At 38.3% G+C, this 18674-nt stretch overlaps 3 protein-coding genes across 5 annotated transcripts; 2 read left to right on the forward strand and 1 right to left on the reverse strand.

Annotated features, from left to right (window-relative positions):
- Window positions 1-47: 47 nt before the first annotated feature.
- Window positions 48-4899, reverse strand: fbxl6 (F-box and leucine-rich repeat protein 6). 2 transcript variants are annotated; one of them, XM_074687565.1, is made up of 11 exons: window positions 4759-4899; window positions 4439-4566; window positions 3510-4121; window positions 2838-2996; window positions 2682-2745; window positions 2091-2222; window positions 1616-1723; window positions 1414-1527; window positions 1016-1247; window positions 601-844; window positions 48-474 (listed from the first exon to the last, which is right to left on the reverse strand). In XM_074687565.1, the coding sequence occupies exons 2-11, from the start codon at window positions 4498-4500 to the stop codon at window positions 345-347; spliced, it is 1857 nt and encodes a 618-aa protein (XP_074543666.1). In that variant the 5' UTR covers window positions 4501-4566; window positions 4759-4899; the 3' UTR covers window positions 48-344. The 2 variants fall into 2 exon arrangements, with proteins under 2 accessions (XP_074543666.1, XP_074543667.1); XM_074687566.1 differs by lacking the exon at window positions 4439-4566.
- Window positions 4900-4947: 48 nt separating this feature from the next.
- LOC141803489 (uncharacterized) lies at window positions 4948-9702 on the forward strand. Of its 2 annotated transcripts, none has more exons than XM_074687564.1 (4): window positions 4948-5057; window positions 5706-5758; window positions 6032-6098; window positions 6646-9702. In XM_074687564.1, exons 3-4 carry the CDS (start codon window positions 6038-6040, stop codon window positions 9069-9071), a joined length of 2487 nt encoding a protein of 828 aa, XP_074543665.1. In that variant the 5' UTR covers window positions 4948-5057; window positions 5706-5758; window positions 6032-6037; the 3' UTR covers window positions 9072-9702. The 2 variants fall into 2 exon arrangements, with proteins under 2 accessions (XP_074543665.1, XP_074543664.1); XM_074687563.1 differs by having other exon boundaries at window positions 6029-6098; window positions 6646-9701.
- A 1197-nt stretch (window positions 9703-10899) lies between these two features.
- Window positions 10900-17286, forward strand: slc52a2 (solute carrier family 52 member 2). The gene is made up of 5 exons (XM_074686062.1): window positions 10900-10949; window positions 11046-11192; window positions 12928-13792; window positions 13933-14056; window positions 16143-17286. Exons 2-5 carry the CDS (start codon window positions 11063-11065, stop codon window positions 16350-16352), a joined length of 1329 nt encoding a protein of 442 aa, XP_074542163.1. The 5' UTR covers window positions 10900-10949; window positions 11046-11062; the 3' UTR covers window positions 16353-17286.
- Window positions 17287-18674: the final 1388 nt, after the last annotated feature.

Here is an 18674-nt window from a genome sequence, read left to right on the forward strand (position 1 = left end):
CTTGGCATATTTGTTTCCCTGACTTTTTTATGACTTTGGGTAAAGAAAAAATAACAAGGCAAAAATCCACTTTAAAATGTGTGTTTTTATTATTAAATATTAGCTCATATCAACAAGAGAAGAACATGTTTTCTTTCTGGACTCCAAATTCTTTGTTTCTGTTACAGTACAGATTGCTCAAGGAGTACAGTAGTGGTCTGTTTTGTTGTGGTTTTTAACTAATTAAAAAAAACTCCCCATATAAATGTAAAAAAAAAAAAAAACAGAACTAAACAGACATAATGAACAACATTTGCAAAGTTCCAATTCATTTAATCTTCTCTAACACCAAACAAATATAAAAGCTAGTCCAATTTGTCCAGCAGTTGGCGAATGTCTTCTTGGCCTCGGTAGATTCTCTTCAGCCCTCGAGGAAGATAGCGGCAGGCTGAAAGGTTGAGGTAGCTAAGAGCAGTCATTTGACCAATGACCGACCTAAAATGAGATTAAAAAAATACAAATTTTATACAACATTCTCTGAAGCTCAATAAAAAACTGTAGTAATGTGTCTGAACTATTTATTATAGTCAAGTTATAGGGATACAGCCATGTGTGAAATACCTGAGAGCAGGTGATGTGATTCTGGTCCCACTTAGATTAAGTGAACGTAAGGTATCTGCATTTGTTGTCTGAACAAGGTAACTCATTGCTATCTCCAACTCCTCCTCAGTGAAGAGCTGATTTGCGATGTCGAGCTGTTGCAGTGTTCGACTCCATTTCTCCGTCACCATGTGAAGCCCCTTTTTGGCTGATGACGACCCAACATTGCTGTTGAAGTACTGTCCCCAGTAGAGACACTCAAGATCTAAAAACACAAAACAAGAGAAGGGTAGTGCGTATTTCTATGAGCCTTAAATCTAATTTCTAATTCCAGTATGAAAACAGAAACAAAAACAACATCATGCTATATCACAAAAGTATGTTCCCAACGTTTCTGTTAAATCATCTTCAGCAATAAGATACAAGAAAACCCTACCAGCACATGGCAGTGCCGCTAGACCAGACGGCGTTATTCGAGAACATCCTCGAAGATCCAGCACCCGCAGCCTGGTGGAGCCAAAGAGAATGTCCCACAAGTCTTTGTCCGTCATGTACGAGTAAGACGTGGTTGCAAAACAGAGCTCCTCTAGTAACGGAAAGCCTAATGATGACTCTGCACTGTTTCGTGTTGACTTCTGCATAGGTCGGACATTCAGTATCCGGAAGGTCTGATGGTGAGTGCAAAGGAGTTAGAATAAAAAAGATATGCTGAAGTTTTGTGGGTGAAAACAAAAACATGTATATTTGTGCGTACAGTGGTTAAAAAGACAGCCACACAGAGATTCAACATGTATCACCAAAAATTGAAACCTGAACAAATCTGACCAATTTTACCTTTAGTTTGGGGCATGCTGTCTGTAGTGCTTGGATGTAAATAGGAAGTTCACAATCTCTGCTGTTGAGCTGTGTGTTTATCTCAAAAAACTCCAAATCAGGACAGACCCCTCTCTGAAAACACAGATACAATCTGTTATGTAGACCACAGTACACAGTGACAGATAAAACAAATGGACTAAAAGAAGTAAGTGGCACTTACAGAGATTGCAGCCAAAATTCTGTCATGCTTTTGTCCATGAGTGAACAAAATTTGCTTGATCTGGCCCCCATGGTTTTCAAGATAATCCAGAAGTCCTTCAACCTGAAACTACAGGGAAAATCATTATAACCAAGAAGGTGGGAAATAAAAAGCTGTTAAAGATGTCTGGCAGTGAATCACTGACGGCAAGTAATAATTTAGCATCCTATTCTAATTTAAATATAACTTGCAGGTTTAGAGTTGTAATGGTTATGGAACATATTTTTTTTCCTCTTTAAATTTAGACGTGACAGTTATTCAAAAGAAAGTGAACCTCACTGATTGGTGCATCTCTTTATTTAAGGTTGACTGACTAATATTTCCAAAAACCACAGAGGATGATACATCTTTAGGATAAATAGTCCAATCAAGATTTTTTTTCTGTTTACCCTATATGACATAATTTTCTACAAACTGAAGGTGGATCTGGGCGTACTTCTGACTGCTGAAGATTTAGGCTCTGCAGAGACCTGCTGTGCTGACCGAGGCAGGAGAAACCCTCTGCTGTCAAGCCTGAGCAGTAATTGAGCGTGAGGGAGCGGAGGTGTAGGGCGTTCAGTGACAAGGCCTGGATTTGATCAAAAGAAGAAAACAGAATCATTTCAGAATTTATTCAAACATGTTGAAAAATGTCTAACTTATTCTTTAAAAGACTTCAAACATAACATAATAAGCACAGTTTTTAAAATTCGGTACATGCTTTATATTGTATTGCATGATGGATCTCTTATTTCAAAACAGAATATCTTTATCTTGATTTAAATGGTGATTCATTTGCTGATTGAGGTTTTTTTAGATAAAGACAAGTGAAAACAGTAAATCAAGCCCAACATTAAGTTAGCTAGATTTTCTTGTTTCATTAAACAAGAATAGATGATGTAGTCAAATTTGAGATGCTTGATAAAAAAAATACTTATCATTACTGGGGATGAAAAAAAAACAAAAGAATTTCCATCTAAATGTTTTTTGACAATAAGTATAAAAGTTAATACTTAAATGGTAAAAGAGAAGATGTTTTAGAACCTACCTCAAGAGCAAAGTTTACATTATTTTTCCAGTGATGGAGAGAAAAGTCTCGTAGCTGGGAGAATCTATTGAACAAGAATAGAAGTTTGTGTCATTTGTTAAGATAGCACATTGTGAGGCTCAAATCACAGTTTATATGTTACCAAGCTAACACTACCTGTACTGAGACAGCCAGGTAAAAGTGTCTCTGATCCTCTTCTCAGTTTTAGGTTGCTGGCTTAAACCTGGTGCGATCCAGCAGTGACCTATGGAGACCTTCCTCCACAGGGCTGGACTGGAGGCAGCGGCGTTCCACAGGCGACAAACTCTCCCAACTCTACAGTAAACACATGGAGGAAAAAAAAACAAAATTTAGTTCCTTTATTTTTTGTCAAAATTCAAAATTCAAAAAAAAGAGCCCAGAGAACTCAGCCAAGAGCTAATTAATCTGATTAGTAATATTCAAATAATAAATTTAAGTCAAATTTATGATGTACATTATTAACTTTTTAGAAGCTCTCACAGAGGATTACAAAAGATGATAAAAACGACACTGAAATAGAGAAAGTATGAAGTATGACATATATAACACTTCCAGCATATGCATCAACATGTAAATATATAGGGCTGTGTGTCAGGTCAATAATTGTCCCAGGTTGTGTTTCAAGTGAAGGACTTTGGTAACTGTATGTTGAGCCCATACAGAAAATGGTCAAAGGAAAAAGTTGTTCTTTAAGCGAAGGCTTCCTGGAGTTTTGACCCTTTCAAAGCCTCTCGCTCTTCTCTGTATCCCACCACTCAGCTCTCACTGATACCTTATTGACTGACTGCATACAATATATTTTTTTACCTGCATAGGAATGGTACAGCACCATCTTGGATGACCACCATCTGAAAAATATTGATGAGCACCTCCTCGGGAACACTCTGACCCCACCTGTGGTCTCCAGCATCTTGTGAAACAATCAAAGTAGAGTCCTCTTTCTTAGTGTCCCTGATAACTGGTGTAACTTCCAGTTTAGGCTTGGTACGGGGTTTTGTCGTCGTCTTTTTCTTCTTCTTCTTACTCTGCGCAGCTTTTAGTTTTGCTTTTGTCAGCTTCTTCTTTTTGCTCCCCTTCTTTGGGGGAGCCCAGGCGGAGCGCTCATAATCAGATGCTGTACTTGATATGACAAGCAGCATATCTTCCCCCTGTTCGACTCTGTAGCCAAGAGAAGCTGGCCGGGACTTCTTTCGCTTCTTAGGTTTTGCATTAGTGGGCTTACTAGAAGTCCTTTTCAAAGATGCCTTCTTTGGCTTTGGAGCATTGTCTCCTTCCTCAGGTGTATTCGATGTGCTTGGCACAGTATCCTCTTTCCTTTCTTCTACTTCAGGTGGATCCATCATGTGCTGCTCACTAGAAAAGTTTGTCACAGTTTTTTTTCCATGCAAACCAGAGAGTAGGTGGGATGGGAAACAGTATCTGAAAAAAAAAGGAATCAAAGAATGATTTATTTCTTCATCTGTGAAGATTTAGAACATGTTCACAGTGAAAAGAAGTAACTACTGAATGCAAGATGATGCAAGTACAGGCAAAACACTTTGTGGGGAAAAAAATGCATCCTTAGAAGATGGACACGAGTTTTTACTTGTGCATGTATTTACTGTTACTAAATTGATGTATAGCGAATATTTATCTGTTTCGTCACTTAGCTGAGCATTAAGGGGGAATAACCTTGAGGAAATACATGGATAGTTGGTTGTATAATTTTGGGGAAGCACAGAAACACATTCCCTTACTTCTTCAACAGTATACTCAGCGTTCTCAAAATTAGTGCACTATCTCCGAGCTGCGTGCGCATCCTCTATTGTTTGTAAACGGAGAACCAGGCAGAACGCATCAACGAAATTCACCCAAAAAACGCAATCTGCAGAATTATGACAAATAATATGTATGTCACATCAAATACAGACAAACAGTAAATTAATAACAGCATGCAGCATAACGAGGATCAGATAGCTAGCTTCCAATCAATAACACTTGTTCTGATTTGACTGAATTACTATGACTGAAAAGCAATTTATAAATAATTCAACATAAAATAGTGAATCATGCATACCGTCTGTTTCTACGTTAACGGCACAATTTATAAGAATTCTCTTTAAATGAAGAATTTGGTCATTTGTACTCCGCTGCCTACAGCTACTTCCTGAAACGGCTAGCAACCGCTAGCCTAGCACACCAAGCTGCAATCCAACCTCCTTCTCTGATTGGCGGAGACCTCGGTGAAAGCCCGCCTTGTGTAAAATTGTCCAATCAGGGACCAGTACACTGTAGCCAGGCTATGTTGTGTTTGTGTACTTTGAGGCTCGCAGTAGAGCAACGTGATGTTTTGGCTGTGTGTTCTATAGTTTCTGGGTAAGAAATATCTCTTGAAGCTTTATTTAATAATTCCTAAACACTTTAAATTTAAACCATATGAGAGCATACTTCGTTTCAGCTCTTATTTCGTGCTTTTGCAGTCTAGGATTCCTAATATTCTGCAGGAAAAGTTTGTGCTAACACAGGGCTAACATTAGCATCCAATGTTGTGCAGATTGAGTAACATTTCCGAAAGAAGTGCTTCTGTTCCGAGAAATCCTGCTCATGTTTGTAGATATTAATATTTTAAGTTACTTTTTAATTTCATCATCTGAGCCACAACTCTGCATTACTGTTCAAATAATCCTGTTGTTTCAACGAATTTTTAAATCAAATTCTAGTCCTATCACGTAACTTTTATAAAAAAAAAAAAATACAGTTTTCAGCATTGTATCTTTTATTGATTATACTGTTATGTTTTCTTTTTTCTTTTTTTTTTGCCACAATAGATTTTTGTTTTTCCTATTTTTGTATTATATTGCAAGGAGTTGTACATTTGTTTGATATATAATTCAAACATTTTATAAATTTCCCAATAACTTGTCATATTTTCTGCTTACATTTTCTTAAGATTTACTGCAACACAAAGGTTTTCCCTTGGCAAACATTCAGTAATTCATATTCTTTGTTCTTTTTCTCTTACAGGGAAGCAAAGTAGCTACTTTATCCATCTTTCATCCTATTGGACAATATTAAGGGTATGGATGGTGTTCTTGCTTGATTTCTTGAGTAAAACAAATTCTAACAATTTCAAATATACATTTATGATTTCACAGCTGTAATTTGGCTAGCTGCATTATTGTTGTTTTTATTGTAACTGGCTGATATTTAATGACAATCATTCCATTTAGTTGAATTCCCCTGCTTTTTCAGTTTGAGTAAGTTATACATATGAAACTGATCGCAGTAACTTTGTGTTTTTAGACTCTGAGCACAGCAACAACAACTGTGTGTCTCTTTATCTACAGCAGCACACAATGGATGAGTATGAGGATTACTCCCTCAGTGGTAAAGCGGCTGTGACTGAAGAAAATCTGAGTAAGTAATATTTGTTTTTTGGGTGTTTGGGTTCTACAAGCTACTTGTCAGTGGTAACTTTATTAGCCATATGGGATCCCAGTTAACATGACACCATCCGAAAATTGGAATGGGAGCTAGACGCATACATTTTCTTCTGCAAACCAACCTCATCTGCAGCATTCATTGCTTGGCTTATGTTTCATTTCTCCAGAGGCCCAGCTGACTGGGATCCACTGTGGCAAATACACTCGGTGTTGACCAGTAAACATATACAAACTATCCCTTTAGCGCTGTAGTCGAATTAAAACTTTAAAAAATATTTTCTTTGTAGTGTTTTTATATCAGGAGAGTTCTCTTGAATCATTGTGTGCTGAGCATTATCCCATAGAAAACTTGGCACTTCTGTGTTTACTGAAGCATCCATGAGAACGCTTCAATAAATACATGTAATTTAACATGGTCACAGTTTTTACACTTTCTTTGCTCTGCCCTGCAAGCAAAAGTTTGCAACTGAACACAGTAAAGCATTGCTTTTCTGCTCACTTTGCCCCTCTTGTTTTTACAGAGGATGAGTACTACTGGAAGCTTGTTGCAGACTTCATTGGTGCTCAGTCTGGGGAAGGATTAGAGCTTGAAACACAACCATGCAAAAACAGAGTGTTAATTCAAGTAGGACTGTTGAAGGAGGACAACAACTTTCCCTGGGTCGCCATCGTAGACTGGTTAAAGAAGATTTTCCCCCGTCATCACTCGGCTGACTTTCGGCGTCTGATTGAGCGGGGCATCGCAACAACACTAAGTCTTGGAAGCGATGCGCGGCTCACCTTCCTGGAATCAAATGTGAACTTCAGCTTTGTGGGCCCGATATGTGATAGCATCGGAGTGGAACGAGAGCATCTTTTAGAGATGAGAGATTTTTCAGAGCGGGCGCAGTGGATTGAAGTTACAAACGGGTTGATTTTGGAATTGAACAACTTTGTGGCCAGGGAGAAAATTGCGCCCTTTATGATCGTTTCTTGGCTTAAAAACTTTGAGCCTGAAATCTGTAAGAAAGGGAACATTCAAAGCACATATTCACTCCTTAAACGCAAGATTAAAAGGTTAAAACACCATTGCCGCATTTATGGAACAAGACGTCACAGAAGGAACGCTGTGATGGAAAATCTCCTTCAAAGCCCATTTCAGCTTATGCCAGAAAAAACGTCTAAGTTGATTGGGAAAAAACGCATGAAAAAAGACCCCAGCATGATTCAGGAAAGAGTCACTGTTAAGGAGGAAAGTGAGAGTTGCGATATGCAAGACGAAGGATCTGAGTGTGGGGAAAGTGATGAAGCCTCAGATTCAGCAGAGAGCGAAGAGGAAACGGATAAAACAAAAGAGACTCTGAGCCTGCTTGACGTCACAATGCTGACCATCCCAAAGCTGTCGGAGTACAACGGGAAAATACCAACATGCAAGAAAATGACACAAGATTTCCTCAAAAACCTGTACTCTCTGGCATACAAGGAGCACCCAGCGATGGCAGAGTTTAATAAAACACTTGCCTCTGTCAGTGAGGACATTCCGCTTGCCTCACCTGTGGAGTTTTTAAACAGCAACGCCCATTTCCTGGTTGATTTGTACGATGCAGTTGAGCAGCAGATCATGAACTTCGAAAAGGAGATTATTTTATCCACAGGAGATAAACTCGGCCGGGACAAGCTTCCAAAATTCAGCAACTTTATTAACATGTCAGAAAGTGCTACGTCTCGTTACATCCACATGGTTTGTGACATCTTGAGCCCCCGCTCGCCTGATTCACACAACTACAGAAAACACTGGATAGCTTTCTGTGAGGAGAAGAAAAACCCATCCAGACTTCCTCTGAACCGATCAAACCAGTTCATCAACTACTTTGAGGCAGCAGCAGGTCTGATTCACCATCACAAAGAGATCGGCCTCTTCTTCTCTGACCTGCTGTCTTTAGATGACGAGAAATGTCCCAACGTCATCCTGGAGAGTGTCACTGCTGACGCCAATGACCCGATGCTACATAGCCTTGTGTGTGCTCTGGCTATTGTTCACTGCAAAATTGTGGGTCCTTACTGGCAGCTACTGAAAAGCGGAGGGGAGTACTCGCTCTTCAGCCAGCACATACTCTGGCTCTACCAGAAGTTCCTAAACTGGTCCAAAAACCCTGCAACAGTGCTGGAACCAGAAGAGGAGCAAAATGTATTCCAGCAGTTCCCCCAGCAGGAGAAAACCTTCGAGGGGGTGTTTCATTACTGCGGTCAGTGGCACACAAACAGGGACATGATCAGAGCTTGTGTAAAGAGGTTAGTGAAGGCGATCGCTGCTGTCACTGATGAACACCTGAAGGCTTTCCTGCCAGGGGGAACATTCGCTCAGGTGCCCTCACCGGAGCAGAGCTCAAAACTTGTTAGTTGCACATTTTCTGTCCTGATGGCAGAGTATCCTTTCAGCCTGAACAGCCCTCACAAGGGACAGAAAACAGACGATCACTTGTCATCCAGTAGCTCTCAGGAAGATAACAGTAGACCTTATTCTTCAGACTGCAGCGATGATGAAGCTTTGAACTGGGAATCCAGCAAGAAACCTGACAGACCAGCTATCAAAAAAGAGGAAAGAGCTGAAGAAAACATGGATAGGGATTACATCATTGCTACAGTGGCCAATAACGGAGGACCGTGCAAGACGAAGCGGGATCTTGAGCAAATGCTGCTTCGCTTTGACGGAAAACCCCGTGCCCAGAAACGGGAAGCTCTGCGCTGTGAGTTGCTGTACCACAGAATGATCCTGAACAACTCAGACCCCAACCTGGATTGTTTTACTGAAAACAGCACAACCATGGCCTTGAAGTTAAATGCGATGCTCCCACGGGTGAAACCGGGGTACTCGCTTGTTTGGGCGCCAAAGAAGACAAGTGCAAAGTCTGCGTTCCAAGATGTCAACGTTGCTACACTGAATCAGACTGAAAGCAATCACCCATGAAAGCACTCAGTGTTTTATAAAAGTTCTGAGAAGGAGAGGATAATCAATGACTAACAATAACAAGGGAAGAAGTACAGTTAACATGTGACTTTATCTTTACAAACCATGCAGAAATGCACATCATGACCCAAATACCTCACAAGCACTGTATGTATGATTCTCCTCATCCCAGATACAGCTGTCATGTTTGTATTACTTACAGAATTTTAAGTGCCTATAGGTGTGTAAGTTGGTGCTTGTATTTTTTTGATGTGACACACTTCTCTTCATTAAGTCATGACATTTGTAATTATCATTCTCTAGAGAGTAAACTTCTTTTGCTGTTTGGATGGATATGTATTTTTTACGTGTGATAAAATCATAAAGATGTCAATAGCCACTGCTTGCTTCAAACAAAATAAACATCCGTTTTCATATTTTGTTGATATTTACTTTTTTAGGTGCAAGGAAAATAAGAAAATGTTATGATTATGAGAAGCTGTACAGACAGGAGTCACATAACCCAGTTTAAGGTCAAGTTCACGACTGTAATCCTGTGTTTCTTCTCATTCAAAGGCATCGGAAGTGTCAGAGAGTTTGTGTTTATGAAAGCTTTGTCTGGTAAGAGCTCAAGAAAATAAACAGGCTGTTCAAAAACAAGGTTTTAATGAGGTCACTGAGCCAAATCCTTTTAAGGACACCAACCCTGTTTGTATCGTTTATTCTGGCTGTAGTAGAAAGATGGCCATTGAAACTTGGTGCATAAAATTATCGAGCTAAAAAGTGTGGCAAAGGTCGTCCAATGTCAGTTTTTTTTTAAGGGAAAACTTTAAATGCCTCTTTTGAGCTGCTCCCTCAAATTCTCAGCAGAAAGAAAAACTCTCCCTTCTTATCCAACCGTTGGTACACTAGGATGCCTTAAGCAATGGTGCGTTTGTGAGTGTAGGAAAACTGGAATATCTACTGAAAATCTGAACAGAGAGGGCAGATTCCATGGAAACACAACCACTAACTGACAACAAGGAAACTGTTATTTAAGATGAGAGATAAACCTTGTGTAAAAATATGACCTCCGCTGTAATCAATCGATTAGTAAAACATTTAATGCAATTCAAAGTGTTTACTGTAATTTAAAAAAAGCAAAATAAGATTGAAATAATGGCTAAGCACACTTCATATACAGGATTCTGAAGTAGAGAATAATGCACACCAAGTTCAGTAAAATGCATGTTATTTAAACAGCCAAGGTTAATAACTCAAAACATAGAAATAACAGGAATAATACAAGTGACATATACAAATGCACATACATCAAAAGGGGGTATGGTAAGGGTAGAAGTTTATAAGAGGAACAAAAAATAGATGTAAAACTGAGAAGTGAAATTATAAAAGACATAATTGAAAGTAATATAAATTATGAAAAGTAGTTTATTTAATAATAACTGTATAAATAATTCAAAGAGAATAAAAGCAAAACACATAAATATCAATAGCAAGAACAAATAATCAAAAAGTGACTGACGCACACCAAAAGCAATGGCATGAATTAACATTTAGGGGAGATTTAAAAAATAAAAACAATCTTAAAGACATTAAATTTAATTTGAGTTTGCCTTTTTTTTTTTCTTTTTTAGAAAAATGATGATCAGTCTTTTTATCAACAATGAACACCATATTGCACACATCACTAAATGAGGCTACATAAAAAGTAACCAAACTGAAAATTAAATTTTTATAAATAACAACATAAGTTTTCATATGGAAAAAGAAAATCCAGACATTACAAATTATGACACGCTGGATTTCTTCTGTAATTGATATCAAGTCGTAACCTATTTTACTTCGACGGTGGAATTTACGAGGCGGAAGTGAATGCATCGTAAGGGGCGGGAACTTTGCGTAAGTGTCCACCATTCTCCAGCGTGTAGAAGAATAAAACGTCAGTGTTTTCCTGAACAAAGTCAAACCGTTTACCTGATTTTTTCTGTATTGTAGGCCGGATTTGAGACACCATGATGGGCAGCTGGTGGAACAGTGCAGCGGTGACTCACGGGCTCATCGCTCTGTTCGCCATGGGTTCGTGGATTTCCGTCAACAGTCTGTGGGTCGAGCTCCCGGTGGTTGTCAGCGTGCTGCCCGAAGGTCAGTGTTTCTACTTCTGGGTACAGTGGTCACCTTATCTGGCCTTTGTTCTATGAGTCAGATTATAGACTGGTTTTAATAAAGGGCAGACTATTTAAATTCATTCAGTGTAGTATTGGGGCGTTAAATTTACCTGTGAATAAATGACGTTAGCTTAGTTATGCCAAATAATCATAACGCAATACAGTGCATGTGAACGTTACAGGTGAGCTGTTGTGAAATATTTGAGTTGAAATGCACCATAAACATGTTAAACCAGGTTTTAAATGTTGGTGAGAAGACAGTCTATAACAAATCAACTAAATACTGTTTAATAAAGCTAATGTACTCTATTTTCATCTGTTTCTTCTCGTATTTAGGTTTTACTCACAAACCGTGTGCTTAGTTTAAAAATAAAATAAAATTGTACAGTAAGAAATCCATCTGCCAAACATAGTAAAGTTAAAAGTACATATTGGCACATGACTTAATTTTATAAACGTATTTGTTGAGAAAATAAATGAATTTGAAAAATAATAAAATTATATGTAAAATAAACAATAAATTTAAATATCAAGAAATATAAGAAATGATAAATAAAATAAATAAATAAATATTAAAACAAAAACAAAAAAATGAACAAATTTTATAAAATTCATTAACAATGTTTTCTTGCTCTAAAATGAGTCATTCTAATGCTCTGAATACATATCATTCATAATGTGCATTTACTGGAAACATGGGGCATCACTGGCTCCAAGTCCTGACTATTAAATCAGGTGTTTCACTCAACTGTTCAGTCACTGTTGCCAAACCTTATATGAGTGAAATTTAGATGTTTATAATAAGTCATATCCTGGTGGTGGGATATGTTGTTTTGCCTGTCTTATTGTGAAAATTATGGTTTGTTAATGTGATTTGGATCCCCATTAGCTGTACCCTGGAGCCACAGCTAGCCTTCCTGGGGTCCAGGCTAAAAACAAACATATTTGCAAGCATGTAATATATACATCTAAATTAACAAGAATGTAATACAGTCTGTACAATCGATCACATTTTGGAAAGACAAATAAATTCAAACACAAATTGAAACTTTACAACAACATCTGTCAAAAAATAAAATAAAAAGATTTAATCAACAAAACACTCAAGAAGGACACAACCACTGCCTATTTTCCTACAAATATAAGATATACAGATGTTGGCGCCCCCCTGTGGACAGACAAGCAACACTCAACTTTTTGCTAATCTGGTCCAGTACATAAAAAGAACTTCTCCTGCTCACTGCTAACAGTCAAATCTTTCATTCACTGAGAGGGTTTGCCACCAGAAATGGATAAAATGCTCTTTGAGTAGCGTACAGTTCATGAGGTCTTCCTACATCAACTTCAGGGCAGCAGTTTCAGACATTATATAAATAATCCATCTTTATTTTTATGGATTCATTCATACGGAAACTCCTGATATGATTTGATGTGCATAAATGAAATGAATGTGATGTTTCCACAACTGATAAACTGAAGAAATCATAAATTGATAAAATATGGTATTTAATTGGTTAGAGAATACAAAATGCTCCATTGATGCAAAGTATATCACATGTCTTTAGCACCATCATGTGGAATCATGAGGAAGTACGAGTTAGGACAGCATTATATTAATATTTGACCCATCCTGAAGAAGGAATCAGAGAAGTGCTTTGTGATCAGAGCTATTTGCAGACTCTTCACAGATTTTTGTCTTTTCTCTTTTTTAGGTTGGAACCTGCCGGCTTATCTCTCAGTCCTCATCGCCTTTGGGAACCTTGGTCCCATAGCGGTGACCATCACACATCACTGCGCTCCAGGATGCCTGAACGAACGCCTCATCATCCACTGCATCCAGCTGCTGGCAGTGGCAGCGTCCGCTCTCATGGCTGTGTTCTGGTCATACACCGTCACAATCGCAGGAGAGGAAAGATCCCTGCTGTTCCTGCTCTTCACCTTTGTGTTGGCTTTGGTTTGCTGCACGTCCAACGTCACCTTCCTGCCTTTCATGTTCCGGTACCCCCCTGAGTACATCCGGACCTTCTTCATCGGTCAGGGCTTCAGCGCTTTGTTCCCCTGCATCGTGGCTTTAGGACAAGGCGTTGGCAAGCTGGAGTGTAAAACTGTGAACGGCACGACGACACCAGAGTATTTTAAGGAAAACTTTCCAGCACAGAACTTCTTCTGGTTCTTGTGCGTCATGTTGTCAGTGTCATGTTTGAGTTTCTGGCTTATTACACGAAGACAGACAGAGACACAGAAAGAAACGCTACCACAGGAGAGCGACAACACAACAGCGCCCAAAAACGGAGAGGAGACACATCCTCTGCATAACGGGGCGATGACTCCTGTGTGTGAGGAGCAGGTGCAGGTCGAGGAACGGCTGCCTGCTGTTTCTCAGACGTTTTGGACTCGGAGGAACATCTACCTGCTGTTTCTGCTCGCCGTCTCCAACGCTCTGACCAACGGGGTGCTGCCGTCTGTGCAGAGCTTCTCCTGTTTGCCTTACGGCACCATGACCTTTCACTTGTCTGTGGTCCTCGGGAACATAGCAAACCCTCTGGCCTGCTTTTTGGCCATGTTTGTTGTCCTGAGGTGAGAAAGCAGAAGAATAATTTGACACATTAGCATTTCTTCAACTTTAAAAGCTCCAGCATTTCTCAGAAGTCTTACCTGTTTTCTTTTCTTTCAAATGAGTGAAAGCAGGGTTTTTAATTTTCCATTTCTTCCTCCAGGTCCTCCTCTGGTCTGGGCTGCTTGTCTGTAGCAGGAGGAGTATTTGCTGCGTATCTCATGGCATTAGCAGCTCTCAGCCCCTGTCCTCCTCTCTTAGGGAGCTCTGCTGGCGTGGCTTTAGTGGTGAGTGTGGATACCTGTTTTTAGAGCAGCTTTTTATTTCAAATAAATTAAAAAAGGCCCTCACTTATCATTCAAGTACCAAAAATCATTTTTAATATATTACTCTGAGAGTAGTTTGGTTTTGTATTACTAAAACTACTTTCAGAACTCAAACATCTGAAAATAGCAGTTGTGCAGCCAGAGTCTGTGCAGTGGACCATGAGGGATTCTGGGGGAATCTGAGTGGAGCTGGGTGACAAAAATAACATTTTTTTTTTCTTTCAAGAGTCTAATCACTTCTTGACTCTACCTCCTGACGTATTTTACTATCCCTGAAAAAAGTACACAAAAACAACAGCTGTAACTTATTGTTAAACGTGACGTAAAACCTCATTTTTAACCTCTTATAACTAATGAAAACAAAACTTTTCAGAAAAAAAGAGGACTTGAATACAAGGCAGCCAAATTGTATCTTCAAATCACCACAACAATCAGACGTGAGAAACATCTCTTTGAGGTGTATTAAGTATAAAGTTTGACCACAGCCCATCTGGAATGACTGGGGAGATGGATTTTTTTTTTTTACCTTTACTGCAGCCAGCCACCAGGGGGAGCAGTTTTTGTGGCGACTTCACTTCGAGCCGAGCAAGATGACGTCCATTTTGTTTACAGTCAATGGTTAAAACCAAGGGTAGTATCATTTCCCTAGATCTTGAAAATCACAAAAACCAGAATCAGATTTATTACCAAGTAATTTTTGCATTACATGGCATTTTCTTTGGTCTGATGGTACAGAGAAATGTTATGAACTGATGACATAAGTATTAAAGTATAGTAAACATAAAAATAGAAGCAGTTACTTAACAAAATGTGAAAAAAAGAAAATGAGATAAACATGTGTACAAAGGACTTATCTTCTATTTATTTTTTTATTTATTTATATTTATTATGTTATTTAGAAAATAGGTCAATTTGTGTTAGGTAGATTATTTCTTTTTGTGTTTTTGTCGTTGGTAGGGAAGATTTGGCAATTTTTTTGCTAAATTTGCCCTGCTGCTTATCCCACAAATGCATTTTCTTTACAAATGATGCTTCATTTAAAAGGTAAATAAACAGATTTTGCATTGGTTTTAGATTTATTGCCAGGAAGTCTTGTGACACAAAATACAGAATCTACCAAAACACATATTGCCTTACTTTTGGTGCTAAGTTTACATGATTTTCTTATCCAACATCAAATCAAGACTGATTTTTAATGAACTCTGATCCTTATATTAGAAGCAATAATGAACAATTTAATCCAGTACATCATAACAGAATTTATATTTAACACCCATCAGTGACGATTAAACAACCGGCAGTGGCTGCAGACATATCATTTAAGCGCAGGTATCAGCTGATGCTGATTACTTTAAATCAATCAATCAAACTTTATTTGTAAAGCTCTTTTCATACAAAACTGTGTCGCACAAAATGCTAAACATAAACAAAAACTAATGTTAATAAGATTTAAAAGTAAATAAAGAATCCATGAGACACTATCCTGTCCCCTCTTCTATCTCACAATTCAGATACAGTTAATGAAAACTTTCAAAATAAAAGATTAAATAAATACAAGAGTAGTTGCTATCACTAGCTTTCAATAAAGAATCACTGGAGGTCAAATAAAATGTTAAAGATTAAAACATATGTAAACAAAATGAAGGCAATAGATTCAATAATAAAACACTAAAAGAACCTCAGTAAACATCAACAAACGTAAGGTAAAAGTTAATGAACTATATTAACACAAACATTAAAAACTCCATACAAAAAAAGTAAATAGTGAGTGGTTTGTTAGAAGACTTAAATATAAATGTAAGAAATAAGTAAATAGAATTAACAGGAATCAGACTAAAAATGTTGATCTAGAGTTTGTTTTAAAAAATGTTTCACTGTGGGTCTTTGTTTTTACCTTTGGTGCTGTTAAAAGACCATGACCTGAGGAGCTTTTAACTGAAAAATAATCTGTCATCCGCCAACCAATTACATGAAAACAGACCAAACTGAAGTCTGCTGAACAAAATCTCAAACCCTTTGGTAACTGACTCGTGTGTGCCCCCTACAGGTCATCTCCTGGATCGTTTTCACCGGCCTCTTCTCCTATCTGAAGGTGGTCATCGGGACTCTGCTGCACGAGGCCGGTCACGCTGCCCTCCTGTGGTGCGGCATCTCCATCCAGGCCGGCTCTCTGATCGGAGCCCTCACCATGTTCCCCCTCATCAACGTCTATCACGTGTTCAAACGCGCTCAGGAGTGTGACACCACATGCAGTTAACAGAGGGAGATGTTTTAACGGACCGTTTCCTCTCATTGGTTGTTGGGAATCGCCTTTTTGACCCTGTTTTAGGGCTTCTTGTGTTTGTTTTTAAGTGAAGCGCCTGATCTGTCTATCACAGAGGCCTTTGAGCCAGTCAACGTACAAACATTCCCACATAATGGGAGCATTGTGTCGCTGCACACTGGCCGAGGGGAAGTAAATGCATATGATGCGGTAACACTGCAGGTGCTTTGTGCAGGGGTTCAAAAAGAATCTCTGCAGAACAAGTTGTTTACATTAGCAAAAACAGCTAATGATGGATTTGTTTACCACAACAAGAAACCATGTGAAAGCTTTACCCTCAGGGATGCAATGATGAACACATTTATGCTTCTAAAATGTTTGTTTCACTACCTCTGTGCCCTGATCCATGTTTGCATTACATAATTCTTCATCATCACATGGACAGAAAAGTTGTGCTGATGTCAGTGTTTTTAGAAAACTGTTGATTTTCATTTCTCTATTGTTTGCCGACACAGTTTCCCAGCGCCTGAAAACGTTTTCAAAAGGCTGTGAATTTACTTTGTTGAGTTTTTACAAACATTTTATGTCATCTGTCCGTTATTTTAGATTAATATTATTTCCTGTAAGTAGATTAATTTCATGTTACAGTGAGGGAACAATTTCTTGCCTTGATGAGTCATGAAGAAGTGACCTTAGTGTTTTATAAGTGAGGAATTCTTTCTTCTCTGTCTTTTAAATAATGATGCTGTATATCTTTGATGTGCACTAATACCTTTTAAGGTAGTTCTGTTAGTAAGCTGCTACACCACAATGAGTATCTGTTAATCTTTCCTTCATTTTATGGATCTACGCCTGCTTTTTTAAATTCACTGCACATCTTTTATATTTTGTTGATTTCAAACAGATTGATTTTTACTGTTATCTGTTTTCTTTTATTTTCATGCAATGATTTGTGATAAGAATGAAAAAAATGAATCAGTTTAGCTGTAAATGACATGATGAAATGATGTATAATAAAGATAGGTTAATACAAATCCTGATCAGTTAAGTTTTTGCTGTTTTCTGTTTGTTTTGAACTTTTAAATTAAATTTACACCAGGTATACGATCATCTTAGTCTATGAAATGTTTTATCTTACAAATAATTTTGTAAACAATTGAGTACAGAAGTTTAAATGGTAAAAAAAGCTGAATATGAACAGACAGTATCATCACAAAGGTGGCATTCACTTGTGAAAAGATGTAAATGGAAAATATTAAATGGCCACTGAAATGACTATATTGTAATTAATTCCCTTTACATTTCCACTCATTTTCTTTACAGAAAGGGAAATGACACTTTGAAGAAGCAATCAATTTCTTATTTCTTTAAAGAAAACTGAGCTTTACCAAAGAGAGCCACACTCATCACAGTGTGCATATAATCCCACATGTTGTAACAGAGTGGCATTTAAACAGAGAAGCCTTCGTTTAGGTGAAGAATTAGATCAAAATAATAAATAATTTCCGATAGAAAAATGCATTTTTTTACTCTGTTGTTGTACATGCAACATACAAACATGCACAAACAATCCTCTAAACTAAGAATTCCCAAACTACAGGCAGCCAAATGCCTTCTCGAATCTGATTACGACATATTTTATCCATTACTGAAAAAACAGAAACAAAAAAAAGTTGAATTTGACATAAAACCATGCTAACAGGATGTTTTAGATCTGCTTTCCACATTTTTCTATTGCCACATGACCCCCAAGGTAAATACGGCATCAATAGGACCAGATTATTTTTAGAAAACCCAGCAATATGGGCACACATACAACAAGGGTTGTCTAATTTTTACTTCTTTTTTTTAACCAACCAGCTCAATTAAGTAATTTTCCTGGCATTTTTGCTTATTTTGACAGGCCAACTTGTGTAGTCCCGCACCAGGGGGGTGCTGGTCTCTGGCACCACTATTTTGGGAGTCTTTAGGGGCCGTTAAAACGGTTAACGGTTTTAAACCGGCGTTCTCAGTGGAAACGCTGACGTCACACTCATCTCCTCACGAGCGCATACAACAGTCCAACAGTACCGTTGTTACGATCGTCGCGAACTGCCGTGTTCTTGTGCTGCTCAATCTGCTGAATCTGCTGACTGTCTCTAAACAAAATGTTCATCTGTTGCTCCACTTTTGCACTTAGTATTCCCCAAAACAACAGATGATCAGCCCAACTCTAGTTCGGTGGAGATCTACCAAAAGCGGCTTCTAGACAAGACAGTTATAGCGCCGACTACAGGCCTGGCATGCTTACTACAGCATATGGTAATCATCTTAATT

The sequence above is a fragment of the Halichoeres trimaculatus genome, unplaced genomic scaffold (genome assembly GCF_033239565.1).
Source record: "Halichoeres trimaculatus isolate MK-OKI-2021-1 unplaced genomic scaffold, fHalTri1.1 fHalTri1_scaffold_14, whole genome shotgun sequence".
In the NCBI taxonomy this organism is placed as follows: Eukaryota; Metazoa; Chordata; class Actinopteri; order Labriformes; family Labridae; genus Halichoeres; species Halichoeres trimaculatus.

Coding starts and splice junctions, on each gene's coding strand:
- slc52a2 (XM_074686062.1), top strand. CDS start 11,063: ATGATGGGCAGCTGGTGGAACAGTGCAGCGGTGACTCACGGGCTCATC. Junction 11,193..12,927: donor TGTCAGCGTGCTGCCCGAAG/GTCAGTGTTTCT, acceptor TCTCTTTTTTAG/GTTGGAACCTGCCGGCTTAT. Junction 13,793..13,932: donor GCCATGTTTGTTGTCCTGAG/GTGAGAAAGCAG, acceptor TTCTTCCTCCAG/GTCCTCCTCTGGTCTGGGCT.
- LOC141803489 (XM_074687564.1), top strand. CDS start 6,038: ATGGATGAGTATGAGGATTACTCCCTCAGTGGTAAAGCGGCTGTGACT. Junction 6,099..6,645: donor TGTGACTGAAGAAAATCTGA/GTAAGTAATATT, acceptor TTGTTTTTACAG/AGGATGAGTACTACTGGAAG.
- fbxl6 (XM_074687565.1), bottom strand. CDS start 4,500: ATGCGCACGCAGCTCGGAGATAGTGCACTAATTTTGAGAACGCTGAGT. Junction 1,248..1,413: donor CAGCATGCCCCAAACTAAAG/GTAAAATTGGTC, acceptor ACTCACCATCAG/ACCTTCCGGATACTGAATGT. Junction 475..600: donor ATCACATCACCTGCTCTCAG/GTATTTCACACA, acceptor ATCTCATTTTAG/GTCGGTCATTGGTCAAATGA.